Source organism: Miscanthus floridulus, chromosome 6 (genome assembly GCF_019320115.1).
Source record: "Miscanthus floridulus cultivar M001 chromosome 6, ASM1932011v1, whole genome shotgun sequence".
NCBI lineage: Eukaryota > Viridiplantae > Streptophyta > Magnoliopsida > Poales > Poaceae > Miscanthus > Miscanthus floridulus.
The window spans coordinates 34460836-34480649 of NC_089585.1; the positions used below are offsets into that span (position 1 = coordinate 34460836).

Sequence of the window (19814 nt, forward strand, 5' to 3'; positions counted from 1 at the left end):
TGATGCAGCCACGTTGAAGAATACAAACATGGAAATAGTAGCGGCCGTGGACAGATCAGATGATAAAAGGTATCTGGGTGCTTCTGATGTGGTTTTGGAGGGTGCAACTGATGTAGAATCCTTGGAGGTTTTAGCGTGTAGGGAGGCAGTGGCACTTTCCCGAGATTTGGCATTAAATTATTTGCCAGTGTGATAAGAAGTTTAAAGGAAGGCTCATTAGGAGATAAGGAATTTATGGCTAAGTAATCCGGGAGATGTACAAGAGGTTTTCTTTGACGAATTACAATTCACTCATGAAAATCGGCAACACAATATATATGCCTATGCTCTAGCCAGGATAGTATGCTAGTGTGGGTAGGCAAAAATGGTTCCTTGGACTACCTAAAGGTGTTTGTATTCTAGACATTATAAATTAATAGAGTCTGAACTTTTGCTTAAAAAGTTATCTTGTGCGTGCAAAAACTAGTGAAACAAGATAATTAAACAATCATATAACTGATATTTAGAAATTTTGTTTGTACTATGCGGATGCGCTAGAATAGTGGGCCGGATTTAGTTTCTCGTGAAGCAGCCCACGAATACAAATGGGCCACGTGCTACTGTTATACCTTCTTCTCTTTTAGTGTCCGATATCATGTTAGGAGGAGTGCCTTTTATATCCTCTAAAAAAAAGGATGCCTTTTATCTCATATACATAAATTGTTTCTATGGTCTGATTTTTCTACTCGAACTTTAAAATTGAACATTCTATCTCTTTAATGTTCAAAACCATTTAAATTATCTCTCTACTCGGTTTAAACTTTAAAGTGGTTTTCAAGACGATTCATCCTTTTTAGTTAAAAAATTTCTAGTAAACACTTATAAGATGTTTAAACCACAAAAAAATTCTGTAAGCTTCTAAACACTTTGATAAAAATATGATACATAGAATGGGACACAAAAAATTCAAATACAATAGTTTTCGAAGCTTCCAAAGTAGATTTAGCTATGAAAAATATGAAAATATTCATAAAAATATGAGAAATTCCGAAAAACATTATGATCAATATCTAAATACCTATTGAAAACTTTGCACAATAAAAACACGAGAGGCAACCATCGTTCATGTATGCTGCATTTGCACACATGGTCAGGATCTATTTAATTTGCAACCAGCATAAAAACACGAGTGCTACTCGGACACGGTTGATGAGCATTCGGTTCTCCAATTTTTTATTTTTTATTTTTGCCTTAGAGCATCTCCAAGAGTAACCTAAATCCCTTTCTAATCCTTATTTTTTAGCAAGATGAGAAAAAAATCCCTCTCCAACAACTCATAATCCATCCTCCTAATCTTTTAGAACTTAGGAAAAGTCACCCTGTCCCGCATAAAGTTGCGAGCTTCCGAGTCGCATGTATCTTCTCTCCCCGCGTGTGTTTGTCGGCAATATAAAGGTGGAAGGGCGTGGAAAGAATAAAGAGTAGGAAAGAGTTCCTGTTGCAAATGTACCAGAGAGAAATGATATATAAAAGTGGTTAGAATAATTTAGAAATAGTATATGATTCCTGATGTAAAATAGTCTTCTATGTTTTAGGAGTGGATTATTAGAAACTCTTGGAGACGATCTTCTTTATTCCTTTCAATACTTTTTTTAGGAGTTGTAAAACTCTATTTTTTTTGGGAAGAAAATATTGAATGCTCTTGGAGATGCTCTTAGAAGGGGATATCATATTTTGCTTCTGAGGGTATACATAAATTAAGTTGATGTGTGCAAACTAATGCTTGGATTATATTTGCAAAAGGATCTATCGCCCCTCTCACGCGCGTATTAAATTTTGAAAAGAGTAGGTGCAAACAAGGAAAAATTAATAAAGACGTACTGCAGTTTGCACGGTCTCGGTTGACCTTAGATCGATCCCATGTAATAACAACCACTATTGAGACGAGATTCGTCGGTCACGACAGATAATGGAGCCTTAGTCACAAGTGACAACATAAACACCGTGTATAAACACGCAAGCCGGTGAAATCTTGAATAAATCCGATTGGAAAGGTCGATCTGCATCCATCCTGGCGGCAATAATCCTCCAAGCAATTCTTATTCTTTAAAAAAGAATAGGTGCCAAACAAACAAAGAAAAATACTATGAAATCACCGCGTGTGACGGATTGACGACCAGGCGATGGATGTCAACTTGGAGTTCGTACGCACATATCTCCCCTCCGACCGAGCACAAAGAAACCCTCACAAAAACCCACGATTAATCGGTCGGGGTCGGGGTCGCCGGGTCGGGACAAACGCATGCAAACCCAACTAACCCTCTCCACTCCGCTTGCTCCACCCCCACCAAAGCGGACGACGTCGCTGCTACGGTTGCAACGACCCTTGGGCTCTCGGCTGGTTCTCCCCCGCGTGGAGGTGGAGGACACAATCATGGCGCCGTCGACCCGTAAGCAAGCCGTAATTGATATATCAGACCTCAGACGGGAACCGGCCGCCTGCTGCTGATATATACACGTACGCACGCATCCTCTTCCTCTCCCTCTCTTGTGCCTTCTCCGCTGTAATCATTCACTCGATGATGCATGGATCAAGTAGTGCCGGGCGACAGCTGGTGCTCCTTACTAACCGACGGCCGCATGCGTGCCTCGCCTTACCTTCATCACGTCGTTAACCATTGGGACCCGGATCAGTTTGGTGTTTGGGCTGACCCCCTCCCTGAATTTGTAATTCGATGCACTGCTCGCGATTTGTCTGAGCGTGAGTTTATTAATGCAAGGCCGTAGAGCCTAGTTGAGTATAAAAAAAAAAACTAGCGGTCGGGCCCCATGTAGCATATCATCCATCCGTTCCGTGATCAGGCCACCACCATTATTCCAGTCGCATGGAGGGATAGTAGTGGATGGATTCATTCCATCTGTGCCGGGCTGCCGGTCGTGCCCGTGCGCCTGCGGGAAAGTAGAATGGAGAAGAAAGCATGGAATATATGGAACACATCATCACGATTCACGACACGATGGGAAGCGAATCTTCCTGTTTTGATCTGGAGAGCCACGGGGAGCTAGCCAGGCGAGAAGAGAACAATAAACCTCTTTTTTTTTTTTGCGTGGGTGGAGAGTACTGGAGTTCCTCACTCGTCGTGGGACAAATCATGCTCGCTTTTGCGGTTTTGCCTGCTCCTATTTCGGACGTACTCCCTCCGTCGTCCCACAAAAAAGTGTTATTTTAGCATTCAAATTTTGTTTAAAAGTTTTATTTTCATTGTATAATGCACATTTTTTCTCTCCAAAATACGTCTCTATCTCTATTTCTCTCTCCTTGTTTCCTATGCATCCCCCACCTTTTTCACCTCTTCTTAATTCCCGTGGCCAGATCTAAAACGACATGTGACATGGGACGAACTCCCTCCGTCTCTAAAAGATCAAGACTAGTTATTTTTTTTTCAAGTTTAACATATTTTTTAGAAGGAAATATTAATATTATCAAATATATTTCATATCAATCTAATCGTACTTATTTGATATAAAAAATGTTAGTCTTTTTTTATAAATATTATTTGACTCCTTTTGAAGTGGGAACTGTGTTTGTTTTTAGGACGGAGGGAGTACTGATTATTATACCTAGCGGAACCAAACGAGAGAAGTTTATTTTTTTCCATCCATTTGTTTTTATCATGTAACTCCAAACCGGAAATCTTTACAATTAAAATATCAATATCCAATATGAATATGGTTTTGTATTTTTTAAATAATAAAACTACTTTATTTTTTGAAAACACAATTTATTTAAATAAAAAAATGTGAAACCAACATCAATTTTCTAACAATATAATCTATCGGTGTCATTAGCAATTTATTTTTCCTATTCTCAATGTTTTATTGTTTGTAATTATGTTTGTACTTATTAAAATCATCATTTCGCACTGTATTATATTCATACCCGAGATTGACCAAAGCCCTATGACATTTATATTAATTTAACTAGTATGGCATCTTTTGACCTCCAGAAATAACTTTGTTAGTTTAACTCCAACATATTTGGCACTCTGTTTTGAACATGGATTCTTTTGGTCAACTACTAGGTTTAATGTATGCATAAAATAAATTCAAGACTACAAGTAATAAAACACTAGAAACAACAACAAATAAGACCCAATAACTCCAAATCTAGCACCATTTGACAAAATATTATATTTTATAAAATAATATTAATTTCATACTTTCCCATTTAGAATGAATTACTCGTGATTTTTAGGAAAATAAAATAATTTCTATAATTTGAAGAAAATACAAACCATCTTTAATTTAAAACCATGTACATTGCCAAATTTGTCCAGTATTAATAAATTGGTGGTAAAAGAATAGTTTTAGAGTTACTTGGTCAAAAACAAACTCATGTAATAATTGGATGGCCAAAAAATAAACTTCTCCCTTTAAGATTTGCGCTCTATTTCTCAAGCTAGGTTTAAGCTTGCGTGCTTGATTGTGTTTTGGGATGTGTAGCTTTAGTGATACCCTTTCTCTAGTATAATGCATATTTCTCTCAATATTTTTATGATTATGGTACATATTTTTGACAAAAAGTAATATAGACCATTAGAGCGTCTCCAAGAGTGCCTAAAAAAGATTCCAAAGCGCAGGTTTTAGGATGGTTGCAAAAAAAATTATTAGGCAGAAAATGACCTTCCTCCAAATGTAGCCTATATTTGGTGCCCAAAAACTAGATTAAAAGTAATCCCTTCGTTCTAAATTATAAGATGTTTTAGTTTTTCTAGACATATTGTTTTTATTATATATCTAGACAATGTATATATCTAAGTTCATAGCAAAAACAATGTATCTAAAAAAGTCAAAACGTCTTATAATTTGAAATAGAGGGATATTTGAGAACATGTAGGAGTTGTAAGCAAATATGCCATGACTCAAAGAAAATTGAAAATAATATAGGATTTTCTAGGTTCTTTTGTAAAGCTTGAGATCTTATTGGCCATGGTGGTCGTCGGCTATATGTTATGCTCACAGCAAGCAACACCACGATGTTTAGCTGTGCACGACGGCTCAGCACGCGATGTTTAGTCTTATAATAGACCCATGACCCATCAGTGTGATGACCACTAAAATGGACGAAACAAAGTTGAGTCTGCTGAATGATGTAAGAGAAGACGGAGGTCACCATTATAGCACGGAGGGACGAGCAATGGAGGTGGTCGCTCCCAAGATGTGTCAGTGACGGCTACTCCGACCATCAAACCAAAAGCCGCTATTAAAAAAAAAGACCCAACTAAATCACTAATAAGGTTAGCGAGACCAATTGTTATCCTATTAACTAACCCAATTTAAGCAAACTAACCCAATAATCCCTAGAGCTGCCTTCTGTACGCTTCACTAGCGCGAGCCATAAGATTAGGTTGCTTAAATAAATACACATATGGCCGAACTCGAGATGCAATCGTATCAATAGAATATACATATCTTCTGCACACTCTTGTTTTTTCAAGAAAGGATAGAAGAAGTCAAATCTTCATTGTGCCCTTACGTATTTGACTTGGGTATACACAAGGAAATTAAATTGTTTTATTAGAAAGATTTAGGTGCTAGATTGCAACTAACCATAGACATTAGGGGTTAGTAAAGAAAACTAGCATGACACAAAGAACATGGTTCGCAAATTGATGAAAGACATGATGAAATCCGTAAAAAGGCCGGGCTTGGACTAGATTATAGCAACTTAAAATCTTGTAGGGGTAATTTAGAAGATATCCAAGACACCGAGATCACACTTAAATCATATATGCCAACGGATGCTATACCGGCTGGTCAAGCACTCCGGGTGGCACCCTCGCGGTCTAGGTTCGATCCCCCACGAGGGCGAATTACAGTGCCGATAGTAAAAAAAAAACATCATCTGCCCCACGTTACCCAAAGCACAAGTTTGTGGCACCGGCTTACTCATAGGGTAACATGCCCCTGTGTGCGGGTGGGTACGATGTTGGGGGGTTTTATCGAACTGGCTGAGAACTCCTCTACCTTAATGTGAAATGCTCGGAGGCACATGCTATACTCCTGCAGTCCGAGTTTTTTTTTAAATCATATATCTCTGATTTTTTTTTCTAAAAACTTGAGGCCAATATAATGACGCCATGGAGGCTGTTGGCCTGGTTGCTGAGCTATATGCTTGGTGGTAGCCAGGCCGCGTCGCCCCCCAGGCCCCAACGTCATGCGTGTCATGGAAGAGGAGGGTGGTCTTGTCCTTTTGGGGTGTGGATAGGTGAGGAGCCTAGTGAAGTCAATTTTTGTAGTTCGTTTCTGCGGACTTCTCCGCTGGAGCTGTTACTGTGTGCATTATTTTACAGGGCTTCGGCAAGAGCCGGAGCTGAATCCGTGCAGGGAGCTTTACCAAACGTGCCTTTAATGCTACCACAATTCTAACAAACAGTCATGTTTGTTCCAAAAAGAAAGTTGAATCTCTCACTGTTAGTTAGGATTTTCATTGATGGTAAAATACATCCGGAAAAGAACTTGTGTTCGATCCCTATATTCAGGTGACAGAAGGGTAACATAATTCAGCGGTTTGGTGAGAAGCGAAAAAGAGAGGAAATACATCAAGGTCAATAGAGCAACATGAGAAGCTAGCAAGTAGCAAGAATATCTCATCTAATCGGTTCCGTGGTGGATATCATTATCAAGGCTTGATGATCAACCATTTGACCGATCTTTGACTTCGAGTTAGCTTCTTGGAGATGAGCTGTCCGTCCAAACATCCGAAGTTCCATAGCCCGGTAATATGAACCCAATTTTATTTATACTACTAGTAGTAGAAGATTGAGTGAAACTTCACAAAACTATATTCGCTCTCGTTAAAAAACACTTGACACATGTGATTTTGTACATTTTTTTACGAGTATTTTTTTACCATCAATTCCTTCTAAAATATAATATTAAATTCCTTCAAATTCAAGAGATTTTGCAAGTGCTTCGAACACAAATCCACACATATAACTTAAATATTTCAACACCAAATAATGTGGCAATTATCATTGTAGTTGAAGGTTTAGCCAAATCTTGTCCTATGTAAAATATTTTTGTGACTGGATGGGTACTGCGATTAGAAGAACTATTGCAAAACAACAATTCTATATAGTAAACTTTACAAAACTATACTATAATTAGAATAACTGTCACAAAACTACACTCTTAAGAATCAATTTGAAAGAATTGCGCTTTTCTCATTGGTTCATATATGATCATATCACAAAACTACATATTTGCGTTGTGTTCATTTTGTTTTACAGATTTACACATTTTTATGTTTCAAAGTGTATAGTTTATTTGCAATTCAAAAATGACAATAATCATATGACTTTATGATTGTTGGACACTACAATAGAAGTGCATAGTCACCAAGTCATAATTCTTTCATTGGTAGGAAAATGGCCATGCATCAATAGCGGGAATCATGTGGTAACTTTGTTAATCTTGAGGTGTTTATAGGGATAGAGGGCGTGCGCATGTGTTCACATGGCTAAATATCCGTGTGTGTGTAAAGTTTATGTTTGTACCGAGTCTACAAAAATCACAGCTTCTTGAATTTAATTGTCAGAAGCGAAGGGATCGAGTTCGGAACGATGATATACGTGAGAGATTAGGGGTAGCGCCAATTGAACAAAAGCTTGTCCAACACCGGTTGAGATGGTTTGGACATGTGCAACGGAGACCTCTAGATGCACCGGTGCGTAGTGGAATCCTAAGTCAGAATAGTAACGTGAAGAGAGGCAGAGGAAGACCGAAGTTGACTTGGGTAGAGGCAATAAAAGGAGACTTGAAAGGATGGAATATACCCAAAGACTTAGCCTTAGATAGGAGTGCTTGGAAGACAGCTATTTACGTGCCTGAACCTTGATTGCTTCTGATCGGTTTCAACTCTAGCCTATCCTAACTTATTTGGGACTTAAAGGCTTTGTTGTTGTTGTTGTTGTTGTTGTTGTTGTTGTTGTTGTTGTTGTTGTTGTTGAAGCGTAATTTAGTGTAGTTTGTCATAGTTTTTGCAAGCTTAGTGCAGTTATGTGTGGTATACTCAAGATGAAATATCCAATCTCTTGAAGTAAAAGAAATAAACTTTAAGCAATAAAAATCACCCTCCAGCAGTCCGCATATCCAACACCATAAATTTAGTGATATCCTCTCAAATTTGGGGCGACATTCTGTCCTATATGTTCTTTGGGATAGGGGAATTGCAAGGGGACAGAAATATATATTTTTTAATATGCAGAAGAGCTGCATATTTTTGTATTAAAATAGAAAAGGGAAGATAATCACATACAAAAGTAACCTCACTACCCTCACTAGATGGTATGAGAAGGTTAACGCTAGAAAAAAAATCATCTGATATACGTCATGAAACGACACCATCAGAAAAACAAAATACTCACACTAGACCTTCTACATGACCTTTCTATATATGCGACCAAAAATAGTTCCCCAAGCTTTCGAGCTCCAGCAAATCACCACAACCATATCTCTTTCTTGAAGAATTATTGGGCAGCTTGCAAGGAAGAGGATAGAACATGAAAAACAATTTGATTTCTATGATTCCCGTAATAATGTCCAAGCCTCCAGGATCAAAATGTGATTAAATCCTCTTCTTTGGGCCTTTCCAATTTTTTTACTTCATATTCTCCATCAACCAATAAAGCTTCTCTCATTGCTTCTGGGTACCACACTTTTCGGGCTGAGATGAAACAACAAGTAGAACCAAAACTACCGAGCAAACATAAAATCACAATTCAACACGCATGCATAGCCGGCCAATGCACGCAACACACGAGCTGCAACTAGTTTGGGGGAGGGGCCGCATGGGTGGGGTGGTGGGCGGTGCGACTAGCGAAGAGGTCGCCGCATGCCGGGAGCGGCAAACGAGGCAATGTCGGTTGAGTTCTCCATGGCCGATGGCGGTTAGGGTTTTGAGGAAAGGTCTCCATGCCTAGGGCCTTTGAAGGGGAGGGGTCTGGGGGCGGTGACCGGCCCGACAGTGGTGGCGGGTTGAGGGACTACGAGTGAGGCGGCAGGAGACATCCGGTTGGGCGGAATCGGTAGCGGAGGTAAGGAGTCAATAAGGTGTATGATTGACATTAGGGAAGGACAGGGAATTAAAGGTTGGGCATGGGTGGGCAGCAGGAGGGAGGTCAACAGCGGCCCTCGCAGTGGTTGAGGCGGCGAAGGGAGGAGAAAGATGGATGGAGAGAGAGATGGGTTTGTGATGAGATAGACAAAAAAATCATGCACTTGTGACCTCTCCCTATGTGCAAAAAATATTTAGGGGAGATTTTTATTAGGATACCTCTGTATGAGAATATGTTAGGAGGACTCTTAAAGATGCTCTAAGGGAGGCTACATATATATGTGCAACATGAAAACCACAGCCCAAGGTTGACCGAACTGGAAAATTTCCACATAACAAGATTGATTGCCCTGCACAACCACACAATCTATCCTTGTTGTCCAACAACTTCTTTTTTTTTGACTTGAAGTATATCCCAAGAGAACTTTTTTGTCGATATAGATAACCAACAGGAAGCTAGCTCCTACTCCATATATATCTAGCTAGGTTCGTGTTTATTATTGTTTATTTAGGATCCTCCAGCCTTTCCTTTTCTTGTAAGCCAAAACACCACGCTTTTCTTTCTTCCAGCAGCAGCAGGCGATGATGCCTGTTCAGTTGCAAGCATGGTATTTTAGGGTGGTTCCTATCATCGATGGGTGCGTAGGGCCTCCACCTGTTGCAGTTGCAAGCAATGTATTTTCATGGCCGCGCGCATCATGTCCAAGTGCTCAACCAGTCCACACAACAGTCAACACCTGCACACATTCCCTCATGACAGATAAACATTCTCTGCTGCAGATTTGTTCGCTTGCTGGGAGGCCCTTCCGGCGGCCAGCAGGCCCAGCACAACCACTCCAACGATCTCATCAGGTCCAAGAATTCCCTCCCATGCACCGTCTAATGACAAATAAACAAAAGAGAGGAGAGAGAAGCAAAGACAAAAATAAGAGGAAAGAGAGAGGCAGAGAGAAAGAGGCCAAGAGGGAGAAGAAAATCGCAAGAGGAGGGAAACAGCGAGTAAAAGCCACTTTCAATGCCATTGCTTGGTCTGTTAGATTTGTTTTTTCTCTACTACTACTGGGTCCTTTTTTTCCTTGAGAAGGCAAACAGCCCGTTCGTTGTTGGTTTTAGTTAGGACTTATCAGCCATGGTACAGTATTTTATTCTCACAACAAACCAGCACCAGCCGGACTTATCAGCTCAGAAACCAACCAGCGAACAGTCTGAAAATTTGTTGTTTAGGGACCAGACTACCAGAGCAACATCATCATCATCATCCTCTCTCTATATATATTAAAGCAATCTTTTTCTCTCTCTCAAAAAAAAACTGCAATGATCAACTTTACCACACCCTCCTCTTCCTTTGATGATCCTTGAAGCCTTTACCTTTTTTCCTTCTTTCTTTGCCCCCTCTTTGCCCTTTATTCCCTGCCTAGTTGCTTTGCTTGCTGCTAACAAACTGCTTTCCATTGCTAGCTCCTAGTAGCTCCGAGCCTCCTCTTCCAGTTCCAGCAACACGCAGCGCCATAGCTAGCTGCACTTGGCGTAGCCATGAAGGAGTTCTCGTACGAGGAGGTGGAGGCGGCGACGGGCGGGTTCGCGGCGAAGAACCTCGTGGGCAAGGGCAGCCATGGCAGCGTGTACAGGGCCAGGCTGAGGGGAGGCGGCAGGATGTCCGTCGTCGTCGCCGTCAAGCGGCCGTCGCACGCGCAGGGTGAGGCCAAGCTCGCCAACGAGATCGCCGTGCTCTCGGCCGCGCCGCGCCACCCGGGGGTCATCGGCATCGTCGGGCTGTCGTCGTCATCGCCGCCGCCGCCGGCCTCGTCGGGGCCACGGCTGCCTCCACTGCTCGTCATGGAGTTCATGCCCAACGGGTCGCTGCACGACCTGCTACACCGGTCGCCGAGGCCGCCGCCGTGGCCGCGCCGCGTGGAGATCGCGCTGGACGTGGCGCGCGCCGTGCAGGCGCTGCACGCCGCGGCGCCGCGCGTCATCATCCACCGGGACGTCAAGTCCGCCAACGTCCTGCTCGGCCGCGACGGCCGCGCCCGGCTCGCGGACTTCAGCCTCGCGGTCAGCGTCAGGGAGGAGGAGGAGGAGGACGAAGACGACGAAGAAGGCAGCTCGGCGTCCGCGGGGCCAGCCCCAGCGGGCACGATCGGGTACCTGGACCCCTGCTACACGGAGCCCGGGCGGCTGGGCCCGGCGAGCGACGTGTTCAGCTTCGGCGTGGTGCTCCTGGAGCTCGTGAGCGGGCGCAAGGTGATGGACGTCAACTCGTGCCCGTCGTCCATCGTGTCCTGGGCCGCGCCGCTGATCGGCGCCGGGCGGGCGCGGGAGGTGCTCGACGCCAGGGTGGCCGCGCCGCCCACGGCGCGCGCAGACCGCGCCGTGGCCCGCGTCCTGTCCCTGGCGGCGCGGTGCGTGTCGGAGACCGTGGAGCGGCGGCCGGCCATGGACGAGGTGGTCTCCGAGCTGCGCGGCGCCCTCGAGAGCGCCGGGTGGCGGCACGGGAACAGCGGCGGCGTGGTGGAGCGGGTGTGCAGGCGCGTCGCGTCGTGGGGGCAGCGCGTCAGGAGGAGGAGCAAGAGGGTGAGGGCGACCAAGGTCGAGTGCACCGAGCACTCCGACAGCGGCGTCGCAGCCGGCTTGTCGTCGTGCGCGGCTCTGCCATCGCATCGGAACAACAAAGGCATGATGAGTGGCGCACTCAAATGAATCCAAAGCAAAAGAGAATGCTTTGAATCGATTCGAGAGCGAATTGGACCTCGTTTTCAGTAGTTGATTGATAAACCTTAGATGGATGTTTACTGTTACTGTTACAGTAGTTATGTTATGAGACTAATCTACGGCTGTTTTGCTCGGTCTGTTCGTTTTTCACCTCGTGCAAGATATACACGTCAGTCTCGAGATATGGATTGACGTGGCGATGATGTATATACACTTGATGATTCACGTTTGAAATTTGGGTTTCTTCATCTTTGACTTCGACTTGAGACCATCATGCATTTCACTATCGTTCTAGTAAGTATATAATTGTGCATCATCCTGTCACCTAGTCCAACGCATCCTAGCAAAACTCTGGTAATGTAGGGAGATTATATATATATATATATATATATATATATATATATATATATATATATATATATATATATATATATAAGTCGATGTCAACCAGGGCAGGTTGTTAGGCGGCTGGAGACAATCTGGGCACGGGTAGCTCATGGAGTTCAGGTAGCAAAATCAAATGAACCCATGCTGGCATGCATGAGGCCTACGGCATCGATCTGCAGCACTGGTAGTGGTAGACTAACATCAGAAGGACAGTTTTTTTTTCGCTGTAGGCATGAGATGGCCATTATGTGAACAGTGAACTGGTAGCTGCTGAACTGCCCTGCACGCATGCTGCATGCAACCGTAGAAAAAAGCTCCTCTCCTTGATCTGATTCACACTGTAAAAGGTAGGAGAAAAAAAGAGTGTGAACAGAAGAAAGGTGTCATGAAGTTAATCTAGTCTCTGATCAGATGCACTCACGGCGGGCCCATGAAAACAGCTTTGCTCATTTGTATATATAAAAATCCAAATCCGTATCTAGTTTTGTTAATCTGTTATTTAATCTGCTTTAGTTTGGCTCTTGGTTTCTTTAATGGATAGATAAACAAACTCCAGGGAGAGCGAGCTAGGATCGGATCTTCAGAGGATCAGTTCCGGAGTTTGGGAAAATAAGAAAGTAGTTCGATATATAATAGTACCATGCTTTTTGTGTCTGGGCCTGAATTAAGGGTGCATGCATACCTGTGAAGACTCATTAACTTATTGCAAATGCGTGAAAAATAAGGTATGGTAGCTTTCATAATTCTTTGTTTTAGAAAATACTAGAGATAAGGGACACAACTAGTCTACTAGTATTCTAACTTCAAATCAAAGTCAAATAACGCGTATACCCAATTTGCATCATTTAAAAGATACTCCATCTGTTCCAAATTATAAGACGTTTTGTTTTTTCTGGATACATTGCTTTCACTATATACCTAGACACAGTGTATATTTAAGTGAATAGCAAAAGCTATGTACCTAGAAAAACTAAAATATCTTATAATTTATAATAGAGGGAGCAGTATTTTATACACTTAACACACTAAGCTTCCTCAGTTCAACACGCTTGCAATTATATAATCGATAATGCATTTGCACAGAATTCAAACCCTCAGAGAAGAATTTGCATGAATCTCCTGCACATTTAAATTAATTCAAAAATGGTATTGCAAACGGAGTCTGGAATGTCACTTTGCGCTCAAGTGCTGAACCATAAAAGGTTGGCTTCGCTTTGCTTTTTTCTCATTTATTTTAAGAGAAGCAGCCTCCCTTGAAACGTCTACCTTATGTTATTTGAATAATCAGGTCGCCTCTTTTTTCTAATTGAAGTTTAAAGGGATGGGGGAATCTCTAACATTTGAAAAAAGTTGTTTCTTTTTGTGGAAAAAAGGATGGGTAGACGAGGAGATTCAGGCTGGATGGGTAGACGAGGAGATTCAGGCTCTGTTTGGTTTCCATAAGTCAGGTGACTTATTAAGTCAGGTGACTGAAAACCAGTGACTTATAAGTCATGCCTGTTTGGTTGTAGATGACTTATAAGCTCATGCCTGTTAAGTGAAAGGTGTGGGTCCCACGTGGGAAATGGTGGCTTATAAGTTTTAAGCAGGGGTGAACCAGTTTATTTCTTATAAGCAGGAGTGACTTATAAGTTGGTTGTGTTTAACAAAATCAGTCACTTATTTCACTTTTTAACTTATAAGTAGGTGACTTATTTGAAACCAAACAGGCCCTCGGTCCAAGAGACAAGTTCCATTGACGAATTCCTTTGTTGAATACTTCTTCCAGATTTTGCCTCTTTTGAGCGTTGACAATCCTACTAGTCGTCATCTTCCAGCACCTGCGCTTGGAAAACAAGAAGACTGGTGCAATTTCTTGCGGATTGCGGTGCCTTACCCAATTTGATACACATGACAGACTTCTACATTTGATCGAGTAAAAGGACTCGTTCAAACAGAAAAAGGGTAAGATCGTACTTCCACTTATGTCCTGCCTTACGGCCAACAATCAAGAGATCTCCAGTCTGCCTTTAGACCAAAGCAGAGCCTTTAATGTCACCAAAGCAACACTGTTGCTCAGTTACGTCTACGGTCAACGCCTAGGCAGAAGGCAGTGCGGAGAAATTGAGCCAACGGCAAGATCTGCTGGGGGTACGATTTGTGTACGTGTTCATAAAGGGAGTGTGCGTACGTGTGCGTTGTATAATTCTTAAAAAAAACAAACAAAACCGGATATAGCTAGACCTGCATACGTACCATGTATTTCTGCAAGAAATTCAAACACCTAAATTTGGAAGGGAAAGGCATGATCATTGTACCAACATAACACAAATTGTAATACAACCACAAACAAATTTGAACGAAAATTACCGACATGGTAAAATCCCTTGGGAGAAATCAAACGGATATGTCCATTGACGCAGGGAGAGGAATAAGGCATAACCAAATGCAGTCAGTCTCCAACACTAGACTAGTTACTATCATCAGGAGAGGAACTAGCTTCAAATTGGCGGCGCATCTCACTTGGCCATCATCACCTTCACGAACTCCTCGTAGTTGATCTGGCCATCACCGTCCACGTCGGCTTCACGGATCATCTCGTCCACCTCCTCGTCCGTCAGCTTCTCACCAAGGTTGGTCATGACATGGCGAAGCTCAGCAGCGGAGATGAAGCCATTCTGGTCCTTGTCGAACACACGGAAGGCCTCCTTGAGCTCCTCCTCAGAGTCAGTGTCCTTCATCTTGCGTGCCATCAGGTTGAGAAACTCAGGAAAGTCGATGGTTCCATTGCCATCAGCATCAACCTCATTGATCATGTCCTGAAGCTCAGCCTCGGTAGGGTTCTGCCCCAATGAGCGCATCACAGTCCCAAGCTCCTTGGTGGTGATGCAGCCTGTAGCATGAGCCAAACATTACTTACTGCTTTCTCAAATTACTTAAACTGATATAGTAAGTAATAAACAATGAATCAATGATAGATAATAACCAGGAAAATATCTGAGAAAGACAGCTTAAAAATTTTAACCATTTTCTGAGGCAGCATTCCAATCATGATATGGTGTCAACAGTAATAGCAATCATGCTATCAACTAGTCCCCTGGAAGTTCCAGCTTTAACATGTTATCTTTCTACAAAGACTACCAACCATGTCAAAATGTATTCATCCTCAACATGATCTGGGAGTTATTACACTTGATAGGCAAATAGCAAACCATGTACCTGCCCACAGGCAGAAAAGTACCACCAGACTACTGGTGCTACAGGATAACACCTCTACTAACTGACAAACAGGTATCAACATTATTATAAGGATATAAATGCCATACTTTTCTTTATCTGACATTTTAAATTAATGTATTTCAGAGGTACAGATCACTTCTACTGTTCTACAAGTAGGCAGCTATATAACAATTGACAGCAAACCATGAACAAATTAACTGTGCCATCCAAAAGAACTTCTGTAACACAATTAGAGGAATCAAGTTAGACAACAACCTACATAACATAAGAATCTACTTGGCTTTTCTTTATCAGAATGGAAGGAAATGTTCAAGGGAAGAAAAGCAAAACCAAATGAAACCTAGATTTTCTAGGAATGAATTTCACCCAAGGCCTAACTATTTGGGTTACAATTTGTAGGCGAGAAAATGTATCATGATGAATTGATGATTTGTGAAAGATCATTAATAGCTTCTAAATACTACTCAAGATTAATGCCTGAAATGATATTCGAGAAAACTATTTTCATATGGTTAGGACACCCTAAATCAAAACACAAGCCCAAATTTATCGAGCACTTATTGATAATATGCGAATTGTTTTGATTCATATTATACTGGGATACAAACTACAACTGAACTCCATGATATCAATAACTTAGTGAGATATAAATATCCATATCCATACACAATTAAAGTTGCAATGAATGTTTGGCTATTCTCACATTGGAAACTTGCTACAGTACAGTTATTAAGCATGCTAATCAATACCTACTGTATGAAGAGGACTAGAATAGTACCTATTTAACGCAATACTAGATGAGCACCAGAACTGCTAAATTTTTTAGGCAGCACCACAGCAGGAATGCCATATGGACCACCCTTTTTCCTACACGCTATGCTAGCACACTCGGTGGGTGTACACTCCCAATACCTAGGTTTGAGTCCTCTTTAACTTGAATTTGAGTGCCTAGTTCTTCTCAATTAAAAGTCCACCTAGTTCCTCTTTTGCTTGGTCAAACTTTTTTCCTCTTATTATTACGCTAGCAGTTTTTTTTAGATAATGGAAAAAAGTTCTGGCTTCAAACCTCTTCAAAGAAGAGGCATCCGTCCAATTCAATCATAGTTCCGCTAGGCGCTCGCCTAGGCGCGACTAGGCGCGACTAGGCTCTAGTCGGAGGGTGTCCGCCTCGCCTATGGGGGTAGGCGGACCCCTAGGCGGCGGTGGCTCGTCGGCGGCGGCGGTGGTGGTGGAGGAGCGCCTGGCGGAGGTCGTCGGTGGGGGAGGAGGAGCTGCGAGCGGCGGCGGGCGCTCGCGCGGGCTTGCGCGGGCGGCGGTGGTGGTGGAGGAGCGCCTGGCGGAGGTCGTCGGTGGGGGAGGAGGAGCTGCGAGCGGCAGCGGGCGCTCGCGCGGGCTTGCGCGGGCGGCCTGGTGGTGGTGGAGGAGCGCCTGGCGGAGGTCGTCGGTGGGGGAGGAGGAGCTGCGAGCGGCGGCGGGCGCTCGCGCGGGCTGCGCGGGCGGCGGTGGTGGTGGAGGAGCGCCTGGCGGAGGCCGTCGGTGGGGGAGGAGGAGCTGCGAGCGGCAGCGGGCGCTCGCGCGGGCTTGCGCGGCAGCGGTGGTGGTGGAGGAGCGCCTGGCGGAGGTCGTCGGTGGGGGAGGAGGAGCTGCGAGCGGCGGCGGGCGCTCGCGCGGGCTTGCGCGGGCGGCGGTGGGCGCGTGGCGGGGCGGCGGGCGCTCGCGCGGGGCGGCAGGCGCTCGGGCGGGCGCAGGCGCAGGCGCGGGCGGCGGCGGTGTGGGAGGAGGCGTGGAGAAGGTGCGCTGGGCCGTTTTTAACGGTGGATAAGGTGGGTTGGGCCGTTTTTATGGGCCTTACTTCTCTTTTCTCCCTGTTCCATGACCATTGGTCTTCTATTTTTTCTTTTCTTTTAAGTACTTAAGTATGTATTAATAAATTTAAGTATGTATTGGAAAACGCCTAGGAAAACGCCTAGGAACGCCTAGGCGCGATTAATCCCGCCTAGGCGCTAGGCTGAGGGTCAGCGCCTAGATTCCGCCTAGCGCCTAGCTGAACTTTGAATTCAATACAAATCAATTAGGAAACAATAAAATGTCGATTACGCTAGCAGATGCCTCACCAAGGCATCACAAAAAGAAATGCGGACCAGACTCATACTGGTAAACCCACTTTGCCAGATTTCCTGAGGATTTGAGGTACTCTAGAAGCATAAGGGCTTCTGCTGCTATGAGCTATGTTAGCATATAGATTCGATCATTCAAAGCATAATACAATACTGTAACAACTAAGGGAGCGATCACAAATAAGAGAATAGCCCAACTGGAAAATTGCTAGAATTGCCAATTCTCTGCATGTTCTTAGCTCTCGACTAGGACTAGGGATTGCCAAGTTGATAATGTTATATTTTAATCCAGATCTAACTAAATCCATTGAGAGCCTGGTTTAACATGGAACATGAGAATTCTATAAGGAACATCAGGAAAGAAGTTTAACTAGTGATAGCATGATATCAAACAGTTATGCTCCCTATAAAACAAATGTTACCAAAGGTTCATAGGTTTTGACTGTGCATTTCTCAGCTAGGTAACTTTTTTGTTAACCCTAAATTCAACTTTGATATGTTTCATGAAAGAGAAATGAATAAAAACCAGGTAAAACCCAATGGGTAGGGAACTGTACTTAACAAGCAACAAACTTGAAGAGGATTTTCCCAAGCTACACTATTTTGATGCAATATTGTTCTTGCTATTTCCATCAGTCCCCTTAATATCTTCACAATTTAAAATCAATAAGCATTAGATGATATTACTTCTGCAAACGAATTCATATAGATGTCGTTATTCTTACAGCCATGCCCATCCATTAGCATGAAGGCGAACCAAAAGCCTATGGTGCTATTTGCTTACAAGTTACAACTTGCGAACGGTGGATGGCAAAATTTGGTAACTTGAACCAAATCTGGAAACCATCAGTTCATTAGCACAAAACAATAGTTCTAAGTTTTTTGCCAGAATTTATCCAAGTCAGATGAACAGTTCTGTTTTAGCACACAATGACAGTGCAACAGATTGTGAGATGATGAACCATAAATCCGTAACGGAACTCGCATGGTCACACCCTTTTTACCCACAACCCGTCGAAGGTGCTAACTGCTAACGCCTGTACACAATAATGCCACGTGGTGTAACCGACGTCCAATGGCTAGCTCCAATACTTGCTAATTCATTCTGTATCCCTCGCGCCAACAACACAACACACATCATCTTTCCTGCCATACGCACGCCTCCTGGCTAGTGACTCACCATGCCCCTACAACACCCATGATGCAATATGATTGCACCATGCTGCGGAGTTCACCACCTTCAAGCTATTCCTGACGACTAACTAGTGACTCAACATGCTCTCATAACTCCCCACAATCAGGATCACACCAAGCTGCGCCCTGCGCTACATTCAAGCTGCAGGAAGCAGCATCCGCCGCCACCATGCCCCTGCTACCCACCGTGGTGCCACCTCCTCACACGATCGAATGCTTTCTACCACCTCCTCACACGATTCAATGCTTCCTACTATCACTATCCCGGTTTACAATAACGGGGGAACTCCCATGGTATGGAATGATTCCTTGGCTGGAATTCCACACAACCTCCAATCGTCGGATACTAGACCCAGCCGGTCGATCTGCCTTCGAATTTCCGCCCGGGTGACACCTCCACTCGGCTCCGAGGCCAAAACAATTTGTCTCCCCGTTGGGGATCCTACTCAGAGAAATTGCAAGAACTAGGCGTAACGTGATAGAGCCCGGAAGAGATAGAGGGCGTGAGATCTGCATCTACATGTCGAGATACCCCGTGACCAAAAAACACACCCAAATCTACCCCGCGATCCGCTCGATGCGAGGTGCCACGGACACAGCCAGCGGCCATGTGAGATCTCCCGTCGCTTCCGTGGCGTGAACCTACCACGCCATATCAAGCCGCGCGCGCACGTCGGGAGAGAGAGAGGGAGAGAGAGCGGGGGCGTGGGGAATACCGTCGCCGTCCTTGTCGAAGAGGCTGAAGGCCTCCTTGAACTCGGCGATCTGGTCGTCGGTGAGCTGGTCCGCCATGGCAACCCGAGCGAGGATCTGACGGAGGGAGGGAGAGAGGCAGGCAGAGAGGCAAACCGCGAATGGAGGAGGAAAGTCTGGAAGTGGGGGAGAGAGAAAGAGAGGAGAAAAGAGGGCACTGTGAGGTCAGCGGTCAGAGGCAGTCCCACACCGACCGGTCCGGTCTCTCGTGGTCGTGGGCTCCACCTTCCACGCGCGAGACTTGTCTCCCCTGGCCCCTGCTGCTCGTGGTGCCACACCGTGCATTTGAGCATTTCTCTTCTCTCACTGGCCCAAACCCGGATTAAAAGAAATAC

At 44.0% G+C, this 19814-nt stretch overlaps 2 protein-coding genes across 2 annotated transcripts; one reads left to right on the forward strand and one right to left on the reverse strand.

Moving 5' to 3' along the window:
- Positions 1 to 10336: 10336 nt before the first annotated feature.
- LOC136455912 (serine/threonine-protein kinase-like protein At5g23170) lies at positions 10337 to 12038 on the forward strand. The gene has a single exon (XM_066455634.1). It carries the CDS (start codon positions 10631 to 10633, stop codon positions 11795 to 11797), a length of 1167 nt encoding a protein of 388 aa, XP_066311731.1. The 5' UTR covers positions 10337 to 10630; the 3' UTR covers positions 11798 to 12038.
- Positions 12039 to 14464: 2426 nt separating this feature from the next.
- LOC136455913 (calmodulin-1) lies at positions 14465 to 19600 on the reverse strand. The gene is made up of 2 exons (XM_066455635.1): positions 19443 to 19600; positions 14465 to 15068 (listed from the first exon to the last, which is right to left on the reverse strand). Exons 1-2 carry the CDS (start codon positions 19516 to 19518, stop codon positions 14695 to 14697), a joined length of 450 nt encoding a protein of 149 aa, XP_066311732.1. The 5' UTR covers positions 19519 to 19600; the 3' UTR covers positions 14465 to 14694.
- Positions 19601 to 19814: the final 214 nt, after the last annotated feature.